Below are 19,639 nucleotides of genomic sequence, written 5' to 3'. Positions count from 1 at the left end.
CTTTGGGCCCCACAAAGAGCACCCGGTCCCCACGAGGCTGCATTTTCCTTAAAACTGGGCCCCACGATGTAGGAAAACCAAGGCCACCCCCCCACACACACACACACTTATTTTTTTTACTGCTGTGTTGCTCCTCACAGATTTGAAGAACAGCCTGTTTCCTTGTGTGTGGTCGTGTCCCGAGCTGGACCCCGAAGAGCTGAGTGCCTTTACAGATCTGTACGGGCCTCTCAGGTTTCTACTGACTTTTCAGGTGATCCCAATCTTCCACTTTATTAGACTTGATTGTACCTACTTTGTGTGATAATCGACATGTTAAGCGTTAAGTGTTTGTTAGGGGCACAAAATGTCTTAAATGTCAAGTTTCTAGTTGCTATTTTTTAACTAAGACAAATCAAATCTTAGCCTTAGCCTGGCACTAACGTGTTTCTTTCCTTGCAGGCAAAAGATGCAGGACATTGCATGTCGAAGTGGCAAGCTCACATTGAGGCATTTCTACGGGCTTTCAGTTTGACTAACGCAGGGGTATGCAAAGATTTGCTTCAGTGTTCAGTCATCTGTAGAGATAATAAGAAAATATTGATTTGCACTTTGATATCATACAGATAAAGGTCCATCTCAAATTCACATTTGGTCAGCAGACCGTACAACATGAACTCAGGTAAGCCTCGATGGAAAACAGTCACAGCTTCCAGTGAGGTAATGTCACAAAAATACTATATTATTTTACTTTTACACTAATTTGCTTGAATTATCATAATCTGCATAACTATTTTTTGTTGTTTTTTCTAACCTTTGTTATCCCACCACTCCCCTTCTTTTTTCTGCATTGAATCAATTAATTTATAAGCAACACTGCTTTTCTAACATATAATGTTAATAATTTGGTTCCTATCTCTGCAGAGTCAAAATCAAGAGTAAAGTTTCACCAACAGACCAGCTGCCTCTGATCCTGGATGTTGCCTGTTCTGCACAGTCAGTAATTGCGTTTTAACACTGTTTATGTGCTTTTCTAGACATTCACTTTTCTGAAAGAGCATCAGAGTATCAGCTGCACATGACACAAGCACAGTATGCTCAGTGTTGTCTCTCCTTTAAAGGCCTCCGTGGTGTGTCAGGAGAAGAGGCTGGTGTCAAGGAGGACATCCTGTTGTTGGAGAAAGGTTGCCTCTCAGCATCCCACCACAAGTCATGGATCAGGGCCTGTTTGGGGAGCTCAGTGTCCAGTTTGTTGCACTCCTGAGACCGTGTGTGCTGCAGTACCCCAACCTACTCACAGAGCTGACACGCATACAAATATCCTTTTCCTCATTTTACTATGATTCTGTTTCAGTGTTCATGGAGAAATGAGTAGTGGAAAATGACTCAAGAAATGAAGTCATTGTCTATGCTTTCTAATTTTGCCGTTGCTCGGCTGTTTTAATGGCACAAAGACTTCCGGTGAACTGGTCTTAAATAGGAAAACAGAGACGAGCTCGGTCACCTCACAGCTGAAAGCCTTGGCTCTCTGCCAGAGGGTGTTGAATGGCTCCCTTCGGATTCACACACAGGAGGAGCTCAGCTCCTCTGGTTCATAGTCATGAGTCAGAGAGATTGCTGAGTCATGCTTAGACGGAACTAGTTTATGAAATATGTCACCCTCCCACATTTGTAGTGAAACATATCATGCCACTAGCATTTTACAATTATTAAATTATTTATAATGAAATGGATTACTATAAATCAAAGTGTTAAACACATTTTTTACACACAGTAATAGTTTTTTTGTTTATACATGCCATTGTTCACAGCTGTCCAGTAAAAACAACCCAGTTAAAAAGGTTTCTCACAACAAACCATGTGGTTTAACAGCGGGATCATTTGGACTCTTTACATGCATAAATGAGATGGTTTTTTCCCAGAGTTTCCAAACTTTTTGAGGTCTTCAGACATTTTTTTATGACGCGTTTCGGTACAAAATGCCACAGATATAATGAACAACAGCAGCCATTTCAACCGTAAATTTACGGCTCTTTGTAGCTTTCGGTTTCCGTGGTTGCAGTGAGAAACTCAGCTGAACCCTATTTGCTGGTGGTACCCCACGCCTGGATTTTTAAATGTCCTCTGGGCTTTTAATTTGAAGTCAGACTGGATAGTGGTTAAATTATTCTGCTGGAAAATACGACACCCTTCAAGAAGCTTTCAAGTGCTGAACAGATTTAAATTAAAAAAATCAGAAAATAACTAATGGATGTGCATCTAAAATATGACTGATCTGAAAAGCTACAACAATAATAATCATATTTATGCATTAGTGCTTTCTTGGATACTCAAACATGCTTTACATTATTCACACACTGATGTCTATAACACAGACAGTTTTACAGATGTTGGATAGAATTTGTTTTAATAGTAACAAAATATTAGTTCAAGTGAAAACACATCTTTTGTGTGTGGCAGAGCATATCTCATAAGGTCAATCCAGCACATCTCAGACTGTTTGAAAAATACTCGATTTGCAATTTTATTCCCACGTCCTTTATCTGAGGTTTGATCAGGAATGGTTGGTAGTCGTCTCTCTCTTTGACGCAATCTTGTCACCTGTCTTTTCTTAAACTGGTTCTCTTTGGTGGACAAAATATGAAAATTTCCAAAACCTGACCCTGAAAAAAGGAAAATTATAGCAGTGAAAAGTCTGATTTCTGCTATTTTTGTTGAACATCCTCAGCTCAAGTCCATCTGAAGTCGGGTGAACCTAATAATTGTTGGTCACAATTTGGTTTCGGCAACAGAACCAAATGCAAACGAGTTTTAACTTCCCACTCCTGAGGTGGAAAGAGGTTTAAAGTTTCAGTTGGAGGAGATTGGGAAGCTTGATCATTTTACTGTGAGGTGCGTTTGTAATGTTTTGTACTTTTTTTAAATGGCTCATCTAAAGAGTTATTACAAAAAACGGATCATTTGTGTTTGATTTAAAAGGGACTTTAAATCTTGTTGCACAGTTTTAAAGAAAAAATACATCATTTCTTTCTCTTGTCTTATTTTCTAAAAGAAAAGCTCTTTATGTGCTTCTTTTTTTATAGTCACTGAGCTTTATAATGAGCAGAAAATAAATTGTTTATAAAAAAAACCCAATTTATAAATCTTACAACAGACACGACACTGATGGAGGTGGATGAGCAACTTGGATACTAATCCTCGACCGGCTGCTGCTCTTTGGTGACTGAGTTGATTTGGCCATCTGTTTTAAATTAGTCGTCCTTGACTTAACATGTTTTCAGGTGCTAACATACAGCCCCAGCAATATTCCTGTGCCAGGTCCATTTAACTTCTTCAAAGGCCTTCCTGCTGCTCTGAACTGTCAGCAGTTAGGTCTGGACAGAATCCACTGCGCCTCTTTTAAAGGTAAACAACAAACACTGCTGGGAACAGCTCGTACTGACGGCCAACATGCGGTGTAGGTCAGCAGCTTGAGGGCCCTGTTTTGTAATAAACATGTGGAAATTGGGTGGGATGGATGTTCTGGATATTTCATTCTATCTTGTAAAAACGCCGACTAAAGCAATTAAAACAGAACTGTTTCCCAACGACTGGAGGGTCTGAGCTTTTGAGGGTTAAATTCCTGAAAAAACCACATGTTTATCTGTGAGAGACTGTGCACGGAGCTCAAGTAGTGGAAAAAAATGCTTTAATGAATCCCATAAGCTCATAATTATGACGAAAGAACAACAAACAGACAAGTAAAGAATGTAAAATACATTTAAAGTGATTACATGTGGAGAGAAGATTTTATTTTTGGTAGTAGCTCACATTTACCTTCAAGCTGGAAATGTTCTCATTACCATGTGAAAACCCATCTTGAATGAATTCGGTTCTTGTGCCTCTGGTTTAAATTTGGTGATGAATTTACAGAATATTCTCAGCATAGACATGTTAGTGAAGACAAGGAAGCCACCAGTCTCTTCATACTCGCCTCTCACAACTTGACAGAGCTCCATGTTTTTGTAAAGTCATGTTATTGCTGAGTTTTGGGGAGGAGCATTGTTTCCCTTGGCTCATTGGTAATGTTAGTGTAACGACATCATCACAATAAAATGGTCAGATGCTGATATTAAACATGACAGATGTTCTCCATGTTCGCTCTCTTATTTTATTAGACTTGTGGGTATTCAGATATAAAGCAAAGTATGTTGTACACTGTCAGAGGAACCACAGAGAGAACGTTATTTGGACTTCGAGGAAACACTGACTCAAGAAGGCATGGTCTAAAACAGTGTTTCCCAAAGTTGGGGTCAGGACCCAAAGTCGGGTCCCAAAACATCAAGCTGGGGTCATGAAAATATTTTCTGAATTAATTACATTTTTGCCTTAGTTGTTACAAAGGAGTGATGTTAGTATATTTAAAATGGATAAATGTAGTATAAAAATATTTTTACTATGCCCATGTTTTGTTGACCTGATACAAATGTTTATCATCCAAAAATAGCTGGGGGCACAGGTCTCTGCTGTTGTTATTTTGTGGGTCAAAAGCTGAAAAGTTTGGGAACCACTGCACTTTGGTTCCCAAAGTTGGGCTTGGGACCCAATTATGGGTCATGAAACACCTTGGATAATCTCCAGAAATCAATTTAAAGGGTAATAAAATAATTGCTGATGCAATATTTTTCCCTATAATTATTACAAAACACAAACTAAGTATAAATAAGTATTTATATTTATGTACAAGCTGTTTAAATTGTCAAAAAAGCCTGTATTTTTAGGGTTATTAACGAAATTTGTGTACTCAGACCAGTAAAATTTGGGGTCACAAGATTTTTCCATGGATATTTTGTGGGTCAGAAGACAAAAAGTTTGGGAACCACTGGTCTAAAATATAAACATAGCTGCTACACATCCGTTTTCTTTACCCGCTTGTTTTAGTTCAGGGTTACAGACAGTCCAACATGTATGATTTTAGTTCCTGGGAGGAAACCCACACATGCACGAAGAGAACATGCAAACCCCACAAGGAAAAGCCCCAGGTGGGAGTTGAACCTACAACCTGCCTGCTGTGAGGAAACAGAACTGTTCCACAGTGCAGCTCTCAGCTACACAAACTTCAGTTTTAGTTGCTGTATGTCAGAGAAATTCTGTCACATTTGTTTACTAAAATAAGCTCTAAAAACCAAGGAGACAATGATGTAACTAAACACTGTTAAGAGTTTTGGATTTCAGTTCAAAAACAAAGCAATTAGGTCAAATGTTATTTTTTGAGATTATGTGATTGACACGCAGTGACTTAGCCCTCAAACATGTCATCTTAAAAATACTACACAAAAAGTAAGGAAGTTTGTGTTTGGGAGATTATTTCTTTGTTGTAACATGAGCCGCTGATTGGCACCTTGGGAAACCAGACGCTCAAAACAAGTGTTAACAACAACAAAACAAGTTGTTCGGCAAATTTTCATGTGCGCATCCCTCATATTCAGCTCTACTGCTCATCCCACAAATGCATGTTCCTTACAAATGTGGCACCATTTCAAAGAGAAATTAACAGGTTTTCCAACAGTATAAGATTTATTGCCAAGAAGCATTGTTACAACAATAAAATAATCTACCAAACACAAATCTCCTTACTTTTTGTGCCAAGTTCATTTTCATTATTTGTTCATTTTAATTTTGTTTTATAAATCTTGCTCTCGTCTCATGCAGATCTCACTCACAGCAGCAGCGTTGTGTACTCTGTGGAGCCAGAAAACTGGGAGGATCCCGATCCGGAACCAAGTCATGTCCCTGTGCAGCAGAGTCTCCTACTCTTCCTCTTCTTACATCATAGTGACCCCTTCACCTCTGAGGTCAATGATACGATTGGTGAGAAAGCCTTACAGCGTGTGTGAAAAAGAAACACTGCTGATGTGTTCTTCTAACTGTTCTGCTACATTTAGTTTTCCCTAAAAGATGAGTTACTGTTCTTGGCTGCCTATTCCTCGTATTCCAGCTAACATAAACAGTCAATTCTGTAAGGCTGAGAGATATTTTATTATAAATACCTTCGTGTTTTCTTTTGCACTAAGGCTTTTTGATTGTCTTGTTTTATAAAACAGTAAACCATTTTCCTTTCCTAAATCCACTCCCTTCAAGGCTGCGCCTTTTTTTTTTAGTTCAGTCTAACCAGGATAATAACAATGCTGCCTTTGAAGGTGAGCGTCAAGGAACAGCATGTACAGAAAGATGAGAGCTTGAACCTGTGATCTCCTCACAGCTGCAGAGATGTTAATAGAGCATCACCTGGAGGAGATTCTGAGCAACAACAGGCAGGCTGTCAGCGCAGCTCTGGAGGCAGAACTTTACAACACGCTGAAAGCACAAAATCACAGGAAAAAGGTAAGACATAAACAAATACACACACAAACCCTGTTTTATTTTAACAATCTTGACTAGAGTTTTAACCGTAGTTTTATTAATTGGTCACAAAGAATAATAAAAATGAACATATCAAAGTTGTCACTTTAAATATCGGGTTTTTTGTAATGCAACAGAAATGAGATGTAAGTTTGGGTTTGGAGTGAGAGGTAAGCAACATATTATTAAATATATTTCTGAAAGGCAATTCTCAGCAACCACTCACACTAAAAATACTCACAAATATAGCAATTAATAACAAGTATAAAATCTGTTTTGATTTTAGAAACAAGAAAAGCTGCAGTCGGCTGCAGAAGTGATTCTCAGTTCCACCATCAGTATTGTGAGCAGCAGCAGCAACATGGATTTCAGAAATGCCTGTTTGAACCGCATGAAGGTGTGAGAAAAAAACAGTGACTTCAGATATTTCATACGATTTCTGTGATTTAAAAAAAAACAAAATAATCTGACATGTTTACACACTTTGTGTTTGTCAGGTGAATGACACTCATGAGTTGTCTGCCTCTCTCAGAGAGTCTCTGTGGAGGGTGACATCAGGGAAATTTCTTCACAGTGGCAAATGCTTTTCTTCTGAGGTTAGTGAGGTATTTGTTTTCCAACACAAACTGATGTGCATCAGAGTTTTTGCTGCAATCTACAGTCACATTATTATTTCTACAGGTGGAAGAACAACCCAAGAGTAATGAGTCTACCAGGGTGGAAATCTGAAGATGCCAATGTTTTTTTTTCTTTCCTGACTGAAGGTGGTTCAGAGATTAAAATGTTTTTGCCCTGAAAAGGTTTAGTTTATATACTGTAACCCTTATTTCAATTGTACTGATTATATATATATTTATATATGCACAACACAGTTCACACTGTAAAGAGTCTAAATGGACACATCTAAATGATAGATTTGTGAAAATTTTCTAAATTGCTTTCTGTTTTCTGAATAAACTATTTAGTGTATAAACATAATGTATTTGTAATAAAGAGTGTAACTGGTTTGAATTTGGAGTTGCAATCACTTCAGGGTGTTGGGTCAGGTCAGCAATTTTCATATTGCTTTTGAGAGTATTAAACTGTTCAAATGTTGAAGCACAAACGAGCCCATAGACTTAAACTTTTATTTTGAAACTCAGCTGACTTCCGCTCTTTTATTCGTATGTTGTGACGTACATTCCGGCCGCCAACACTGACGGCCATTTTTCGCGGTAAAATGGAATAGGTATTAAATGTTGAGCGGATCTCTTACAATGCGCTTTCATGAAACACTTAGGATATAGTTATTGGGGGTGGCTAACGTTTCGAGAACGAGTTTTTTTTTAATAATATGGTTTTTGAAGTTGTTATGAAGCGAAGGTTAAGCTAACGCTATTCGCTAAAGTATCATAACATTGTTTCATCGTGTTGAGGTAGACCTCTGCTTTAAAAAAAAAAAAAACGACTTATTTTTATTAATCCGAAATGGCGCTCTCTAATGCACAAAGCTTAAAGAAAGAACTGGAGGTGTTTGGTTTTCCCTGTGATGATGAAATCATTGATAAAAGTGAGTATTTTACCTAACTTGATAATAGTTCTTTATTTTATTTATCTTTTGTGGTCCTATATGTGTGATGTGACTTAATTTGTGTCTCATAACTTTGACTTCCTTGTTTGCACCTTGTGCCATGTTTTTAATGAATGCATCTAATGCTCATGGATCTCTGTCTACAGACATTTTTCCTGTCACGATAAACTTTTATTCTGAAATTCTGCTGTGTGTTTCTATCCAGTCAGTGCAACAAAGTGCTGGATCATTAGATCTGCAGAACGTTATTTACAGTTTAAAGCCCTTTAATTTAAAGTTGTGTTTACTTCATTATATTTGTTGACACTTATTTAAAGATATGACCTAATGCTCCTTCTTTCTGACGTGTCCCACAGTGATGGAACAGTGCATCTGTAGAGGGTTGCAGGCAACTGAGATGGCGGATGAGTGGGTGGCTTACAGTAACACAAAAAATATTTCTAATCTCACCTTGGACACCTTGGAGCAATTTGAGCATGAGGTAAGGAACGTGCAGGTGCTGAAAGGCGAAGAACTCAATTTTCTTGAACGCTAGTGAGGACGATGGTGGCATAGCACAACTTTTTAAGTAATCTAACGAATGCTGAATATCTCACACTAACCAACTTTTTTTTAAATATTTCTAAACATATGGCAATATGTGTCTAAAACTTTATTTTGTTGTCTGTGTCACATGTAGATTGGATTATTTTTTTATGTGTGAAACTTCCTTCACCCCTTTTCTACTGTCCTCTGAACTTTTATTTTGGCAGGTCTTGCTCAAGAAGAACAAATCTAAATTAAACTCAAGAAGAGATGATACTTATAACAGACCCTTGGACATCAACTCTATACAGACCCTGTATCCTTAAGAGCAAACTTAAAAAGAAAATGATCCTTTCACCTCACATTAGTAATCACAATGATTTCTGTAGTGTGTGATCTGTAGACCTTGACCAGTGTTTTTCCAGAATAAATGAAGAAATAGAGGAGGAGACTCTTCTAGACTCTTATTCTACTCCTGCAAAGGTAAGCAAAAACTTTTCTCACAGGTAACTCTGCTATTAAATCAGTGCATTGCTCACATGTTTGCTCTAAAGTGTAGAGTGTATGATCTGTTTTTTTTATATTAAAAAGTATTGCTCTATAAATTAGTCATGGTGCTGAATATTCCACTGTATTAATTTGTTTGACATGTATAAACGTGTCCGTAGGGCTCTCAGAAACGAGCACTTAGCACTCCAGAGCATCCTCAGCCTAAGCGGAGTGTAGCTCTGCTGTCCAGCCCCAACCTGCTGCTGTCTCCGACCAGCTTCTCCCCGGGGTAGGACGCACAAATACCGCTTCAACTTCAAATGTTTCAAACGTTTGATTTAACTGTAGCCCTTCTTCTCATCTCTCTCTGGAAGTGCTACGCCCTCACAGAAGTACAGCCAGCGAGGAGGGAAAGGGGAGGTGGTGGCAACGTTTGGGGCCGTGCAGGGCACCCGTTGGGTGGGCAGGAAGGATCCCGGTGCCGGGGTCCAGGTGGAGCTTCTGGGACCACCTGAAGAGTCTCTTCGCTGCAGCTACAAATTCATGTTCCAGAGACTCAGGGACGTTCGAAATGGTAAGAATCATTAGAATTATAAATGTGTTAAAAGTCATATATTGAGCTTTTACATATAAATTGTTTTGTTTTTTCCGTTTGTTCAGTGCTGACAGAGAAGATTGAGGATTTGGGACAAATCCTGAAGTCTCATTTTACCATTGAGGAGTTCTCCTCTGCCTCTTTGCCTGCTCAGGTTTGGAACAATTACTGCTGCAAAACAATGGTTTAATGCGTTTTAACTTTTATTCTAACATTTATAAGTTATAGATACCCTGTTCTCTGGAAGAGTCTCAAAAACACTTGATTTCTTGCAGAAGCTGAAACTCTGTTCTGTATCATTTGCAACCAGACAGGATTTTACCAAGAACAACAATCAGCACCGAAGTCGGTTAATTTGTCCAATAAATAATCAACTGACTGTTTGTTTTGTTGTGTGTTTGTCCTCAGGACAGTATAACTGTGTTGGGTCAGATTTGCTGTGACAGTAACGGCAAACTGAACCCTCAGTCCGTTGTCCTGGAAGCTGAAGTCGAACACGGCGGTCAGCAGGTTCCTGTTGACCTGTCTGAGCTTAAAGAGTATTCTCTGTTTCCTGGTCAGGTAAAGGGAATCAAAACAAGTTGGGTTTGATCCTGTGGTCCTGTTTCTGCTCTAATAAGTTTTATGCACCACTGTTAAACACCAGCCATTACTGACATGTTGCTGTGCAGGAGTGGTGTTGATGAGCAGGTGGAGGCCGGTGGTTCTCTCCTTTGCCTGTGCACTGAGGTCAGTGTGCCGCAGGTTATATGGCCACCGAGAGGAACAGAGCATGCCAAGGACGTTAGCCTGAGACTAGCTTAGCGTCCGACCGAGAGCTCTGACAGTCGTGAAGGAGTGTTTAAACCCAGCCAGACACGCACCACATGTTTCTGCTTTAGACCCATTTCATTTTTCTGTTTGTGTTTTTGTTTTTGAACCTGAACATCTTTTTTCAGGTGGTAGTGATGGAAGGATTGAACGCTACAGGAAGAAAATTTGTGGCTTCTAAACTTTATGAGGTGAGCTTGTTTTTTTTTTTTTTTTACTTTTTAGAACCTTCAAATAGTGATCAGTTGTATGTCTTTATTCAGGGAGTTCCTCTTCCTTTTCACACCCCAGATGTAACATTGGAGGCTGATGAAGGTATTGAACTGGGTTTGTTTAAAGGAATGAATCAGCTCAGTTATTTTAATTTTTTTTTATAAAACCCACTGTCCTTCACTCTCAGAGCCACTGAACGTGCTTGTGGCCTGTGGACCCTACACGCCGTCTGACAGCCTGAACTTTGACCCTCTGCTGGACCTGATCAGTGTGATCGTCAGAGATCGTCCTGACGTCTGTTTGCTGGTAAATGTCCTGTTTACAAACCCCAACCTTCACATGATTCTGTGTTAAACCATTCTTGGTTCTGAGCTTTGTTTCTATATATTTATAAATCATTTTAAAATCTTAATGTTGAATTTTATGGCGTTACATTGTAAACCAACCTTGATCTGACTGAAAATAAAGACACTCCTTTAAAACGGCCTCACCTTTGCTATGAGAGATTAAGTTGAAGAGATTTTACTTCCTTTAAAAATATGCAGATTTTTTTATTTTAATGTTTAACACTCTGTGGTTTTATCTGAAAATGGTTCAGTTAAAAAAAAAAAGAAAAACATTTCTTTTCTTACAGTTGGGCCCATTTGTGGATTCCAAACATGAAAAAATTGAGGTACGGTTCCGTTGGCTGTCAGATTTTATTTACATTAAACTCACTTTTAAGTCTTCAAATACAAAGTCTGAACATGTCAGCAGATAACATTTACATTTAAACCAGGTTCATAAAGAATATATTATTTCTCTAACAGAAAGCTCAGGTGACAGAAACGTTTGAAACCATCTTCTTAAGATGTATTGACAGCATCGTGGATGGCACCAAAAGGTATGTTTCCTTTAAAGAAACAGTATAAAGTGTGGTATTTATTATAAACTTAGTACAAAAAGTAAGGAATGTGTTTAGTCCGTTACGTCTGTGTTGTAACGATGCTTCTTGGCAATAAATCTGACATAAATGGAAATCCTGTTTATTTCCCTTTAAATTAAACCTTTTTTTTTCTCCCCAGTGTTGGTTGTCACCTGGTGTTTGTGCCATCCCAAAGAGACATCCACCATAACTTCATCTACCCTCAGCCCCCCTTCACCCTGCCGAACCTCAGCAAGGACCAGGTGCAGGTTAAACACTCGCACACAAACAAGACTGTGTATCTGAACTAGATAAAATACTCATCACTAAGCGATTGTCAGTTTCATAACAGGCTTTAGTGAGAATTTACCAGTAAATAGATCATTTTTATACCAGAATATTATGAGTCATAATTAGAGCTGGGCGATATGATCAAAATTTTCACCGGTTTCACAGTATTTGACAGTATTTTTCTTTTCATCACAGCTCAGCTGAAAATAAAATGTACAAACCCTGCTTATTGACTTTTTTTCTTTTACTGTACCTCTGTCTGTGTCGCTGTTTCCCTCCTCTGTGTCTGTTCTTCTCTGACTGGTGGTTTTAGACAGTAGTCACGCATTTTGGTCCAGTCGTGAAGGAGGAGGGTTAAGAAAAGATTATGATCGGGTTTATTGTTTTATGTTATTTATTAAAGCTTTTCAGCACGACTCACCTTGCACACCAGTCAATTCCAACTCCACTACGAACTACTTCCTGCAGGCTTTTCACAATAGAACCACGTTAAGTCTCCATCAGCATAACGTCTCCATATTAACTAACCACGTTAAATCTAACTGTGCACGTCACTGAAGAGGTGTTTACTACATTCAGCGACGGCAAAAACGGGATGTTTTCTTAAACATCAGTCAATATAAGCAGCAGAATCACCACCCGCAGCTGCAACTAGCTGCTCCAAACATTAGCATGCTAACGCACATAGCGGTGCAGCAAGGAAAAATGTCCCCCGGGCAACAACAGTTCACTGGCGGCTGCGACGAAACGTTCCGCTATTTAAACCGGAATGTCCGGTATTCAAAAAATTCATATCATAACAAAAATAAAAACCGGTATTAGGTACAAAACGGTATACCGCCCAGCACTAGTCATAATTATTCCAGCAGAACTGAGATACTTGTCACAGTTAAACGCCCAGTCTGACATCATAATATTTTTATGTTTGTGCAGCGCGTCACCCTGGTGTCTGACCCCTGCTCCCTGCTGATCGATGGCGTGACCGTCGGCTTGACGTCCACGGACATCCTGTTCCACATGGGTGCAGAGGAGATCAGCTGGTGAGGAAGACGCTTATAGATCAGTAGAATTCAGATTTTGGACGCAGTTGTTTTTGGTAGACTTGATCATTTTGTATAAACTTAGAAAACGTAAGGAAATGTGTGTTTGGTAGATTGTTTCTTTGTAACAATGCTTCTTAGCAAGAGCTCTTATACTGCTGGAAAGCCTGTTAATTTCTCTTTTAAATGGTGCCACATTTGTAAGGAACATGCATTTGTGAGATGAGCAGTAGAGCGGAGTGTGTGGGTTGTTTTAAATCTTCTCAGTTTGTTTTGCTGCTTCTGACACTTGTTTTGAGGTTCTGGTACCTCCAGGTGCTGCCAGTCATAAGATTTATTGAAATTAAGCATTTTTTTGCAATAAAAGAATCTACCAAACTAAATAGTTTGTTAATATTTAAATATGAATTACATTTTTCAAGTACTTCCCAGCACTTCATGGAGGTGAAACTGAAAAGGTTTTGTGTTGCAGCGGCACCAGCTCGGACAGATTCTCACGCATCCTGAAGCACATACTGACCCAGAGGAGGTAAAAACCCTAAAACCGTTCAGATATGTATATTTTAAATGGAGGTGTGTGGTTTTATCCCTCCTACTTGTCTGACTTTACTTGCAGTTACTACCCTCTGTACCCGCCAGCGGAGGAGCTGAACATGGATTATGAGAAATTCCAGCGCTTCGGACAGATGTCGTTCACTCCTGACGTCCTCATCGTTCCTTCTGAACTGCGTTACTTTGTAAAGGTACGGAACATTACATAATTTAATAAAAAAAATTAATAAATGATTCTTTAAATATCTTTAAATGTTAAAATATTTTTAAAAAATCCCTTCCCTCCGTCCTCAGGATGTGGTCGGCTGTGTGTGCCTGAACCCCGGGCGGCTGACTAAAGGTCAGGTGGGCGGGACTTTCGGACGGCTGCTCATCCGTCGCGGCGCCGCCTCAGGGGACGGACAGAGAGCGAGTCCTTGTTTGGCTGCTCAGGTGGTGAAAATCTGACACCAAGAAAAGATTTAGAGGTGATCTGCGACCACTTTCTGTTTTCTTTGCTCACGCCGATGAAAAGTCTAGAAAAACATCACTCTGTTCCCTTTAAACTATAATATAGGTTTATTTTTATATTCCACATGTTTGGGTGAGCACTGTTCTCCGATGGGCTGTCAATCACTGCAACAGCAACAATAATAAATTATGATCGGAGCAGGTTTTTTTGTTCAGTTTCGCGTTTATTTTATTCAACTAAAGTTTTTCTCACCTTTTTTTCTGATTTCTCCTGTATGATAATTTGACAGGAATAAAAAAAATTGTACAAATGATGCAACATTCTTTATTTTTTTCTAACTTTGTGCATTTCTCGTGTTCCAGGCTCAAACATTTAGTCGTAAAAATGATCAAACTCATCAGAGTCGCTTTTATCGCCTGTCTTTGATTTCTCCTTCGCCGCTTGAAAGATGTCCATGTTGTGATAAATCACTGTCAAATAAATTAGAACAATGTTCAGAATCAAAATGTACAAATAACATTTTTATGATATTTATGATTTTGTACCTTTAGGCTCCTCGTTGGCTTTTAAATCCATTTCTCTAAAAAGTCAAATGAAGGTGATGAGAATCATTTTTTAATTTCTGTATTCCTGTTGGTGTGAGAATACTCACTCTGTTTGCTCCTGAGGCACGAGGAGATTCTCGATATCTTCATCGCTGATTTCTTTTGAGGATTGACTTTTGTTCTCCTCATCTTCAGCTGCTTCAGAAATAACCTGGATCTGTTCAGGCCTGAAAGAAAATGCGCGTCATTCAGATGACATCGTTCATTAAGATGGTTAATTCTCGTACCTTTTATTCTGCGGAGAGATGATGACGTCCTCTGAGTCTCCGCTCTCCTCTCCTGTTTCTTCACCCTGGTCTTCATCGTGTGACCCCTCCTCTTCCTCGCTGCTTTCATCCTCTTCTTCCAGTGAGGAGGCAGAACCTTGCCTTTTCTCCTCTACCTTGTCCTCCATCCTAACCTCTTCCTCTGTTCTTCCAGTTAAAGAAACCTCTTTATCTTCCTCTTCATCACTGCCTTGTTCCTCACTCTGGCTGTTTTCGGTTTCCTCTTGTTCTGCAGCTCCAGGGTTTTTCAGTCCATCCTTTTCTTTAACGCTGCTTTGCTCCTGATCATCTGTTTCCTCTGCAGCTCTGGTTGTGTTTTTTCCGTCGCTCCTTCCTGATTCCCGCTCTGAGCCGCAGCTCTCTGATTCGTCAGCGTGACTTTGCTCTTTGGCCTCTTCCTCGGACCGAAGGGGAGCATCAGGAGCGGCGTTGCCTTTCTCAGAGGAGGTGTCGCTTTCTGAGCTTTGTGGTCGTAAAAATGAGGCAGAGGAACGGTTAGAAAGTGTACGACCAAAGTTTACTTTCTCTGCTCAGGATCATAAATTGTGGACACTTGTGTGACTCTTACCTTTGAGAGGCGTGGCTTGCTGAATCTGAGGATGACTGCTGGTTTCTTCCTCTCTTCTCGTTCTTCGTCTTTTCTCTGCAGACCAGACTTGAGTCTCTGTCACTCTTGCTGCTCTCTGCATCACGGCTGAGCAGACGAACTGCGCGCAGATTGATAACAAGCACTTAAATAATACATTTATGCTGACGATGCAAGTTTTTAAAAATGTTTTTCTCACCTGGTTTAATGTCGAGATCAGGAGACGGAGAGCTCCCGTTTCCCTCTTCATGCTCTCTGTTGGATTTTGGTACTCCACTCGTCTCCTCCTGCTCCTCTCCGGTTTGTGGGACCCTCAACGCAGGAGGTTCCTCTGGGGGGATCCCAGCAGCACAGGGCTCGGGGTCCTCGCCTGCGTCGTCCTGCCTGGACCGCGGCTGCTGGTGGCTGGGCGTGAAGGTGAAGTGTTGTGGCAGAAACAAGTGAGGGTGTAAGAAGGTGTGTGGAGGGGAAAGAAGTGGATTGTGGGATTGATGAGATGCTCTCAGGAAACTGGAGGTCAACCAGGAAGGCTGAGCGTAGGGATGATAGGAGGAATTATCTTGGTTGTAATTAGAGTTTTCTTGAGTGGAACACGCTTGAGGAGCGACAGATTTCTGAACTGAAGGACCTGCGAGTGATGAGAGACGGTTGAGGTGGAAACACGTACGGCTGGAGCACGAAATTAAAAAGATGAGGGCAGAGGTGTCCAAACATTTTGTCACATGGGTCAAAATCATAAAGTCAGAAGGACTTGAGGGCCAAAAATATTTTTCCTTTACCTGCTCAACAATAAACTAAAATAGTCAGATTTATTGCTGTAAATGGATGCGTAAATTAATCTAGAACCAGAAGTTTAAAAGTGTTTTGCAGGTTCAATTTTCTAGGTTTCCATTGGGGAATAAAGAACCCACTTTTGTCAATTCTGATCAGTAAAATCAGGATGTAGGTCGCAAATACTTTCTGTATTCAAATGAATTTAATAAATGAATTAAAAGCAGATTGAAGTGCAGCAAAATCAGCTTTTGAGTAGAAGTCACTAAATAGATGTGGAAAAAGCTAAGAGTCTGGTTATTTAAAGACAAATAATTGTTATTGCCAATATTTTTTATTGTAAGATTTTTACTTTGTGATAAATTTGCCCTAATTATTAAAAATAGAAAGTCTCCATATACACCTGTGCCGGGGGGACAAATTTGTAAACAAATCAGTATAATTCTTCAGGGGCAACACTTTGGACACCGCTGGATTAGGGGCATTTAATGCAAAAGATGCAGTGTTTTTGCTGAGGAGGCAGAAACTAAAATGTTAAAGCTAAAATGAGCCAAACATAAAATAAAAGCTAAAAGTAATGAAACAGTCAAAACTCCAAGGTAGAAAAATGCTAGCTATTAGATTCAAAAGGCTATCTACAAGCTAACTATAGCAGAACAGTAGCAAAGGAATTCCAAGATGACAATGATTTTGAAGGAATTAAAGTATTAAGAGTTACAACAACCAAAAGTTTAGTTTATTCATTTCATTTAAAAACAAATAAATTTTTATACACAACAAAAAATATACAAATTTAAATGAAAAGGAGGCAGAAAGAAGAAAAAATCTCATATTTGCCCCTTTTTTCTATAACTAATTTCAAGCAATAATAATCAAGAAACAAAACAAAGTAAAAGCTTCAATTCCTTCTCAAACAACAACTTTTGATATACATTATACAATTTAATTTCTCTTTAACAAACTTATTTTTAGCATTCTCATAAAGAAATAGGTTGAACCGGCATTTTTATAATCACTTTCCAGATTATTTCACAATCTTATTCCTTGAACTGAAGTACATCGGTCCTTCAAGTTTGTTTGAATTTTAGGTTTTATAAACATCTCAACTCCTCAACTGGATGTTTAAAGTTAAACATTTTTATGAGCCTTATGCATAATCTGCAAAATATTATAATCAACCAACTCAAAATTTTAATTACTTCAATTTACAAAATAACATTCGAAAAGTCATAGTACCCTCTCATGAATGAGCTGAACCTTTTATAAATATGAATAGTTAAATTAGCCCAATAAGTTGTTAGATTGTCAAAAAAACAAGCAGTAAAAGAACTACATGAATGCTGAATTACATTAACAAAATGTGGAAAAAAAGAAACAAACCTTGTGAAAGCAAAGATGTGTCCACTGTACACGCCAACGCCTGCTTTTCTTCTGTTTTCCTCAGATAAGAGCTCACGCTGTCGACCGTCCTCTGTTGAGGAATAACAGGACTGTAGCCACGTTTTTTCCTCTAACAAAGGAACATATTGTTTCCACATACAGCTCTGTGGTTGTACCTTGATTTGAGCGGCCTGTGTTTGCTGTTGGAGTTGCTGCTGCCAGCGGGAGGAGTTGTCCTCCACATATCTCTCATACTCCCTCTGCAGAATGTCAAAGTGTTGCAACATCAGAGCCTCACAGAGAGAAGGCTGTCAAAACCACCAAATACGCTTTTTCTAACATAAAAAAAAAACGTTCAGTCTGTTGTGTTTGTTTGTGTTTTCTGTATTTGTTCACCCTGATAGTTTTCATGGCAGCCGTGCGGGCCAGCATCTCCTTCAGGGCGTCCTGGGCTTCCTCAAACTGCTGCAGCAGCTGTGAGTTGTGCTCTTGAGCTCGGCGTTCTCTGTCCTTCAGCTCCTGCAAATACAGCTGAAGGTGCGACGCTCTGCTTCGGAACATGAAGAGATGAGAGCATGAACAAAACAAGCTCCTTTACTCCACATATCACAGAAACCATATTATTGTAGTTGTAAAGTTAAGAGTATTTTGCCTTCAGTAAAATACGTTCTGTAATGTCTTAACATCACACTTCAAGTATCTTACCTCCTCTTTACATCGTGTTGTTGTTTTGTGAAAGTATTCTTGTTTTGGGTCCGATGCCTAAGAGACAGTAAAATATCTGCTGGTGCAGCCATGACTACCAGCTTTCTTTGGATGAAGAGATTATCAGGGATTAAAGCACACTCTTTAGGAGGGGGAGGGACTACACATATCAAAATAGGTACAGTGTCAACTTTTTTACTTTCACAATGAAGTAATTATTTACATGCACACAAAAGTTATGATAGTAATAATCACAAAATGTTCATATCTGACAATGATTTTGAATGAACTTAAGTATTAAGAGTTACAACAAGAATTGAAGTATTAAGAGTTATATTTATATTAGAGTGTAAAATTTAATCCAGTGTGATAAACACAAGTCGATAATAAATCTTTTAATTTAGAGTTTTATACGAACAACAGTGTATGGCATAACTGACTTGTAAATGACTTCTCTTTATGATCAAAATCATAAACAAGTGTCAAAATCTGTGGCATAATGTCAAGTTTTGTTACTATTTTGGCTTTCAGACAATTAACCCTGAAAATTTATTAAAAAAATATATTCTTTATTGTTTATATTTATTAATTTAGGTTGTGTTTAAAAATGAAAACGTAAAGTAATTATCATTTAACGTTTGAGACAAAGCAGGTCATTTGAAAGTGGCTATACTAAATTAGCACAAAAAAAATGCAAGTCCAAGGAAGTGATCTGTATTTTTAAAGCCATTTCAGAGGCGGAACTACATTGTCTTGTTGCACTCCGGTTGTATTATCATGCAACACTGAATCACGGACGTGATTTCTGAATCGCTGCTGCTGAATGGAAGTCTAAATTATTTCTTTTAGAAAGAAACATCGTTGTATTCAATGTTTTAGGTACAATAATTTATCCGGAGGATGTGCGAAGTGTTATAGTTTTCATAAATTGTTTTAGAGTCGCGCGGGAAGCCAACTGTTTTATTATTAGCAAGCTAACCAGCTAGCTGTGCGTCTGTAAAACCATTCCTTCGTCTTTTACACTGAGGAGGTGGACGAGCTGGAGACATGACGGGTTTCACCAGCACGTTGCTCCGCAGGGCTGAGAGGGTTTGTCAACACCTGCCCGTGTTCCTCAACACCTTCCTGGTCTTCTCCATCACCGGGGAGGTGAGCTACCTGGTGCTGGTCGAGGCGCCTCTCGAGGCGGAGCAGAAAGCGGCAGAGTGGTCCGTCTGGTGGAAGACGGTGCACCTGTTGGCCCAGTTCTTCATGCTGGGGAACATCTGCTGGAACGCGCTTCTCTTTTTGAAAACCAACCCCAGCGTCAAGGGGGTGTTCTTGGGAGGAGATGGCCTGGGGCAGGGGTGGAGGTAAAGAAACGGTGTCATTATAGCTTACTTTGGTTCATTTACACCTAGTTTGATATTTGCTGTACAACTTGTCATTACCACTTTCTAATCATGTCCATCCAGAGGTGTTTATTTTATTGTAACTTAAAATATATTTCCTGGACTGTGTCAAAATGTGTAGGGTTCCTAAAGAAC

The 19,639-nt window shown here is 39.2% G+C and overlaps 4 protein-coding genes across 4 annotated transcripts in view; 3 read left to right on the top strand and 1 right to left on the bottom strand.

Moving 5' to 3' along the window:
- The window catches only part of top6bl (TOP6B like initiator of meiotic double strand breaks), an 8,563-nt gene extending 1,192 nt beyond the window's left edge, over window positions 1-7,371 (top strand). The window contains exons 3-13 of the mRNA XM_014006274.1: window positions 141-253; window positions 442-525; window positions 606-661; window positions 904-975; window positions 1,101-1,296; window positions 3,261-3,384; window positions 5,671-5,829; window positions 6,221-6,342; window positions 6,647-6,757; window positions 6,858-6,956; window positions 7,042-7,371. Coding sequence (XP_013861728.1) covers window positions 141-253; window positions 442-525; window positions 606-661; window positions 904-975; window positions 1,101-1,296; window positions 3,261-3,384; window positions 5,671-5,829; window positions 6,221-6,342; window positions 6,647-6,757; window positions 6,858-6,956; window positions 7,042-7,089 — 1,184 coding nt within the window. The 3' untranslated portion in view covers window positions 7,090-7,371. The remainder of the gene's footprint in view (window positions 1-140; window positions 254-441; window positions 526-605; window positions 662-903; window positions 976-1,100; window positions 1,297-3,260; window positions 3,385-5,670; window positions 5,830-6,220; window positions 6,343-6,646; window positions 6,758-6,857; window positions 6,957-7,041) is intronic.
- Window positions 7,372-7,798: 427 nt separating this feature from the next.
- Window positions 7,799-14,014, top strand: pola2 (polymerase (DNA directed), alpha 2; the record flags this gene model as incomplete). The annotated part of the gene is given in 18 exon segments (XM_014006262.1): window positions 7,799-7,909; window positions 8,287-8,411; window positions 8,683-8,771; window positions 8,881-8,938; window positions 9,124-9,233; window positions 9,319-9,518; window positions 9,605-9,693; window positions 9,948-10,100; window positions 10,478-10,540; window positions 10,613-10,664; window positions 10,750-10,868; window positions 11,197-11,235; window positions 11,372-11,445; window positions 11,627-11,735; window positions 12,691-12,797; window positions 13,270-13,326; window positions 13,414-13,540; window positions 13,644-14,014. Coding segments are annotated over 18 exon segments (1,806 nt in total). The 3' UTR covers window positions 13,797-14,014.
- Window positions 14,015-14,108: 94 nt separating this feature from the next.
- LOC106516095 (RNA polymerase-associated protein LEO1) lies at window positions 14,109-17,571 on the bottom strand. The gene is made up of 7 exons (XM_014006286.1): window positions 17,409-17,571; window positions 15,457-15,662; window positions 15,240-15,378; window positions 14,633-15,133; window positions 14,453-14,572; window positions 14,346-14,380; window positions 14,109-14,270 (listed from the first exon to the last, which is right to left on the bottom strand). The coding sequence occupies exons 1-7, from the start codon at window positions 17,564-17,566 to the stop codon at window positions 14,173-14,175; spliced, it is 1,257 nt and encodes a 418-aa protein (XP_013861740.1). The 5' UTR covers window positions 17,567-17,571; the 3' UTR covers window positions 14,109-14,172.
- A 1,202-nt stretch (window positions 17,572-18,773) lies between these two features.
- Window positions 18,774-19,639, top strand: part of zdhhc24 (zDHHC palmitoyltransferase 24) — a 5,272-nt gene continuing 4,406 nt past the window's right edge. The window contains exon 1 of the mRNA XM_014006298.1: window positions 18,774-19,465. Within this exon, the coding sequence (XP_013861752.1) occupies window positions 19,161-19,465 (305 nt within the window). The 5' untranslated portion in view covers window positions 18,774-19,160. The remainder of the gene's footprint in view (window positions 19,466-19,639) is intronic.

The sequence above is a fragment of the Austrofundulus limnaeus genome, unplaced genomic scaffold (assembly GCF_001266775.1).
Source record: "Austrofundulus limnaeus strain Quisiro unplaced genomic scaffold, Austrofundulus_limnaeus-1.0 Scaffold1, whole genome shotgun sequence".
Taxonomy (NCBI): domain Eukaryota; kingdom Metazoa; phylum Chordata; class Actinopteri; order Cyprinodontiformes; family Rivulidae; genus Austrofundulus; species Austrofundulus limnaeus.
Note: the sequence above shows the minus strand (reverse complement) of the source record. Positions and strands in the feature narration are given on the sequence as shown.